Source organism: Neofelis nebulosa, chromosome 1 (genome assembly GCF_028018385.1).
Source record: "Neofelis nebulosa isolate mNeoNeb1 chromosome 1, mNeoNeb1.pri, whole genome shotgun sequence".
Lineage (NCBI taxonomy): Eukaryota > Metazoa > Chordata > Mammalia > Carnivora > Felidae > Neofelis > Neofelis nebulosa.
This window is the reverse complement of record NC_080782.1, coordinates 156736746-156740503: the sequence shown is the minus strand read 5'-3', so window position 1 is coordinate 156740503 and position 3758 is coordinate 156736746. Positions and strand designations below refer to the sequence as shown.

General features: G+C 44.1%; 1 protein-coding gene across 1 annotated transcript; it reads left to right on the top strand.

The window, feature by feature from the left end:
* Positions 1 to 1155: 1155 nt before the first annotated feature.
* Positions 1156 to 2088, top strand: LOC131493605 (olfactory receptor 2T1-like). Its single transcript, XM_058698237.1, has one exon. It carries the CDS (start codon positions 1210 to 1212, stop codon positions 2086 to 2088), a length of 879 nt encoding a protein of 292 aa, XP_058554220.1. The 5' UTR covers positions 1156 to 1209.
* Positions 2089 to 3758: the final 1670 nt, after the last annotated feature.

Sequence of the window (3758 nt, the reverse complement as noted above, 5' to 3'; positions counted from 1 at the left end):
CAAGGGAAAGATGCCATGGCACAACTTCGCTAGCTGATAAAATGCACCTGTCAGCCATAGCAAAAGATCTCACCTATTTCTAAGAAAAATTCATCACATGGATCCTCATGTAAATAAGAATTTTGAAATATATAATTCATATATTTGTAGAATATAAACTACAAATTTGTAGAATATAAAACTAGATTTGTAGATCTAGTTCTTAGATTAGGCATGAAAGTAAAGGTTTTATTTTTAATTTTTTTTTCTTGTGTGCATATTTACTCATTTGTGTATTATTAGAAATATTGCTAAGTATGTATATTTCACAAAACATGTGCGTTCTAATTTTTTTCATGTTTATTTATTTTTTATAGAGAGCAGGGGATGGGGCAAACAGGGGAGAGAGAGAGAGAGAGAGAGAGAGAGAGAGAGAGAGAGAGAGAGAGAGAGAATCCTAAGCAGGCTCCACACTGTCAGTACAGAGCCCAATACCAAGCTTTAAACCATGAGATCATGACCTGAGCCAAGTTCAAAAGTTAGATGTTTAACTGACTGAGCCACCCAGATGCCCTAAAACATGGAGTGTTCTAATGTATTGTGGTTCTTTTTCTGGGTTTTACGATGGAAACTTTGATCATCAGTTTTTAGTCTTTCCTCTTTTTTAACACATACATTTTACATTACAAGTTCTCCTCTCAAGGCGCCTGGGTGACTCAGTCAAACATCTGACTTTTGCTCATATCATGACACACAGTTCCATGGGTTCAATCCCTGCTCAGGCTCTCTGCTGACAGCTCAGAACCTGGAGCCTACTTTGGATTCTGTGTCTCCCTCTCTCTTTGCCCCTCCTCTGTTTGCATTCTGTCTCTCTCAAAAATAAATAAACACTAAAAAAAAATGGGAAAAAAGTCTCATCTAAGCACTGCTTTGGCTGCATGACATGTTTTTTATAGTACTTTTTCACCATGAAATAATGCCAAACCTACAAAAACTTTAAAAAATTTTAGGAAGAACTCCCACAGCCCCTCTGTCAGCTCACTTAATTGTCACTGTCTGCTGTTTTCATCCATCACCCCACTCTCTGACTCAGAGTGGATACTTTACAGCCCATGATGAGTTGGTTTACTTCTTCCCCACAGCGAGGCTTGGCAAGAGGCAGGCAGAGGGCCCTGGAACCAGTCCTCCACCGGCGGCTTTGTCCTCACAAGCCTTTTTAATGACAGCCCAATGCACCTGTTCCTCTTCAGCATGGTTGTGGTAGTCTACACACTTGCCATGGCTGGCAACACTGCCATGGTTTTCCTGATCTGGGCAGATGCCCGGCTCCACACACCCATGTATTTCCTCCTCAGCCAGCTGTCTTTTCTGGACATCTTCTTCACCTCAGTCACCATCCCCAAGATGATAGCAGGCTTCCTCTTTGGCTGGACTAGCATCTCATTTGTGGGCTGTGGGGCACAAATGTTTTTCTTCATGTTCTTTGGGGCCACAGAGTGCCTCCTGCTGGCCCTCATGGCCTATGACCGTTACCTGGCCATCTGCAACCCTCTGCGCTACCCATCACTCATGAGTCACCAGACCTGTCTGCTCATGGTGGCTGCCTCCTGGCTGGGAGGGTCTCTCAATGCCTCCATCCAGACTGCACTGACCCTGCAGTTCCCCTATTGTGGCTCGAGGAAGATTGCACACTTTTTCTGCGAGGTGCCTTCACTGCTGAGGCTGGTTTGTGCTGACACAGCCTCCTATGAGCACGTTCTTTTTGTGACAGGTGTGGTAGTCCTTCTGCTGCCCATTGCCTTTATCACTATGTCCTATGCCCTCATCTTGGCAGCAGTGCTTGGGATGCACTCTGTGGAGGGGCGTCGGAAGGCCCTAGCCACCTGCTCCTCCCACTTAACAGTTGTCAACCTCTTCTATGGACCCCTCGTCTATACCTATATGTTACCTGCATCCTACCACTCTCCTGGCCAGGATGATGTAGTGTCCATCTTCTATACAGTCCTCACACCCATGCTGAATCCTGTCATCTACAGTCTCAGGAACAAGGAAGTGACAGGAGCAATGAAGAATGTCATAGGGAAGTGTGGGATGGGTAAGATTGCTTAACACTCAGGAGAGGGGGCCTTCCACCTCTAGGACATCTCTGTGGCTTCAGGAGCCCATTCTAGGATTTCCTCCTGAGAAGAGAAGTGGAGTCCCAAATCCACATAAATGGAAGTGAAAAGGCAACCCCTTATTCCCCTCCATCCACTGCCTTTCTCTTCAAAGAGTTGCCCATATTGTCAGTGTCCACTTTTCACTCCCCTACCTCACCTCAACAAACTCCAGTCTGGTTTCTGTTCCAGCCATCCTTTGTCCAAAGTGCAATATTTCATCACCTCTGTCACTAAATGTCCAAAAGCATCTCTTCTCCCCAAAGGGCCCCCAAAGCCCTTCTTCTCTGGCTATTTCCCCAAATTTCTCCTTCATCCCTGTCCTCCAGCCACACTGGCTGCCTTATTGATTAGAATTCCTAAGCACAATCCCAGCTTGTGGTCCTTCAACACAGGGTTCCTGATGCCTGGGTGCTTTCCTCCACACTTTTGCATGTTTGCATGAGGAACTTCTCAAATATGATTATATCAGAGATGCCTGTACTGGCCACACTGTCCAAGATGGTATCTTTATCCCATTCCACCATCTCTTTCTAACTAAATTTGTGTATTCAATGTTTCTTTTTCCCTTTAGAATGTGCAGTTCAGGGGAGTTGAGGTTTTGATTTATAGTGTTGTACCCTCATCTCCCCGAAGAGTGCCTGGCACACAGTCCATCAATAAATATTTGCTGAATAAATGGATAAACCCAATGAACATTTCTTACCTAATCCCAAAAGTGTTGGCACTGTTGCTAGTTCCTCCTTGAAAATCTTTTTTCCTTTGGTAGTGATATCACATTTCTGTTTTGTTTTGTTTTTTCCTACTTTGGCCCATGCCTTCCCATTAAGTTACGAATGACTTAAAACATGGTGGTAGACCCTTCTCTTGTCAGTCCACAGTCTCTCAGGTCACTCTCATTCAGGGCGATGGTTTCAGTTACCACCTAACACCAAAGTCTGTCATACATATTATAGGCCAGCCAGATGTCTCCTCCAAGCTCAATATCCACACTGGATGTTCCAGAGGCACCTCAAATTCATCAAATCAACAAAAAAAATCATTATATCCCCTCTAGGGCTGGTAACTGAGTGAATGCTCCACAAGGTCAGCAGGACTCTGTCACCACCCATGCCTAATCCCTCACCAAATCCTATGCATTTGACCATCACTGCTTACCTTTTGATGAGATGCAATCCTCGGTGTTGCAACTACCAACACCAGAGTCAAAAGATACAGTCAGTCTTGACTGGGATGATGCAGGAACTTCCAAACAGGTCTCCTTGCTCTCTTTCTCACCCACCCCACATATACAACTTGTTTTCCAAGAGAGCCAAAAGAGTCTCTAAACACAAATCTATTCACATGCCACCAACTCCAATCCTTAAGTTCCCCTTAAATACCTTTAGAAATTCTTATTCCTTTTACATGTATCACCATCTAACATAGAAGGAAGGCAAAAGGAAGGCAGGGAAAGAGGAAAGGACCGTTCCTGATTGCAGTCTTGTACATTCCAGCTAGACCATACTTTATCATCCCAAGTCTTTATTATATAAAGTAATCTTCATAAGAGATGCCAAAATAACTTCTTGTTTTAAGACATCCCTAAAAGTCTTCAGAGACCAGAAGTCATCCTTAAAGTTC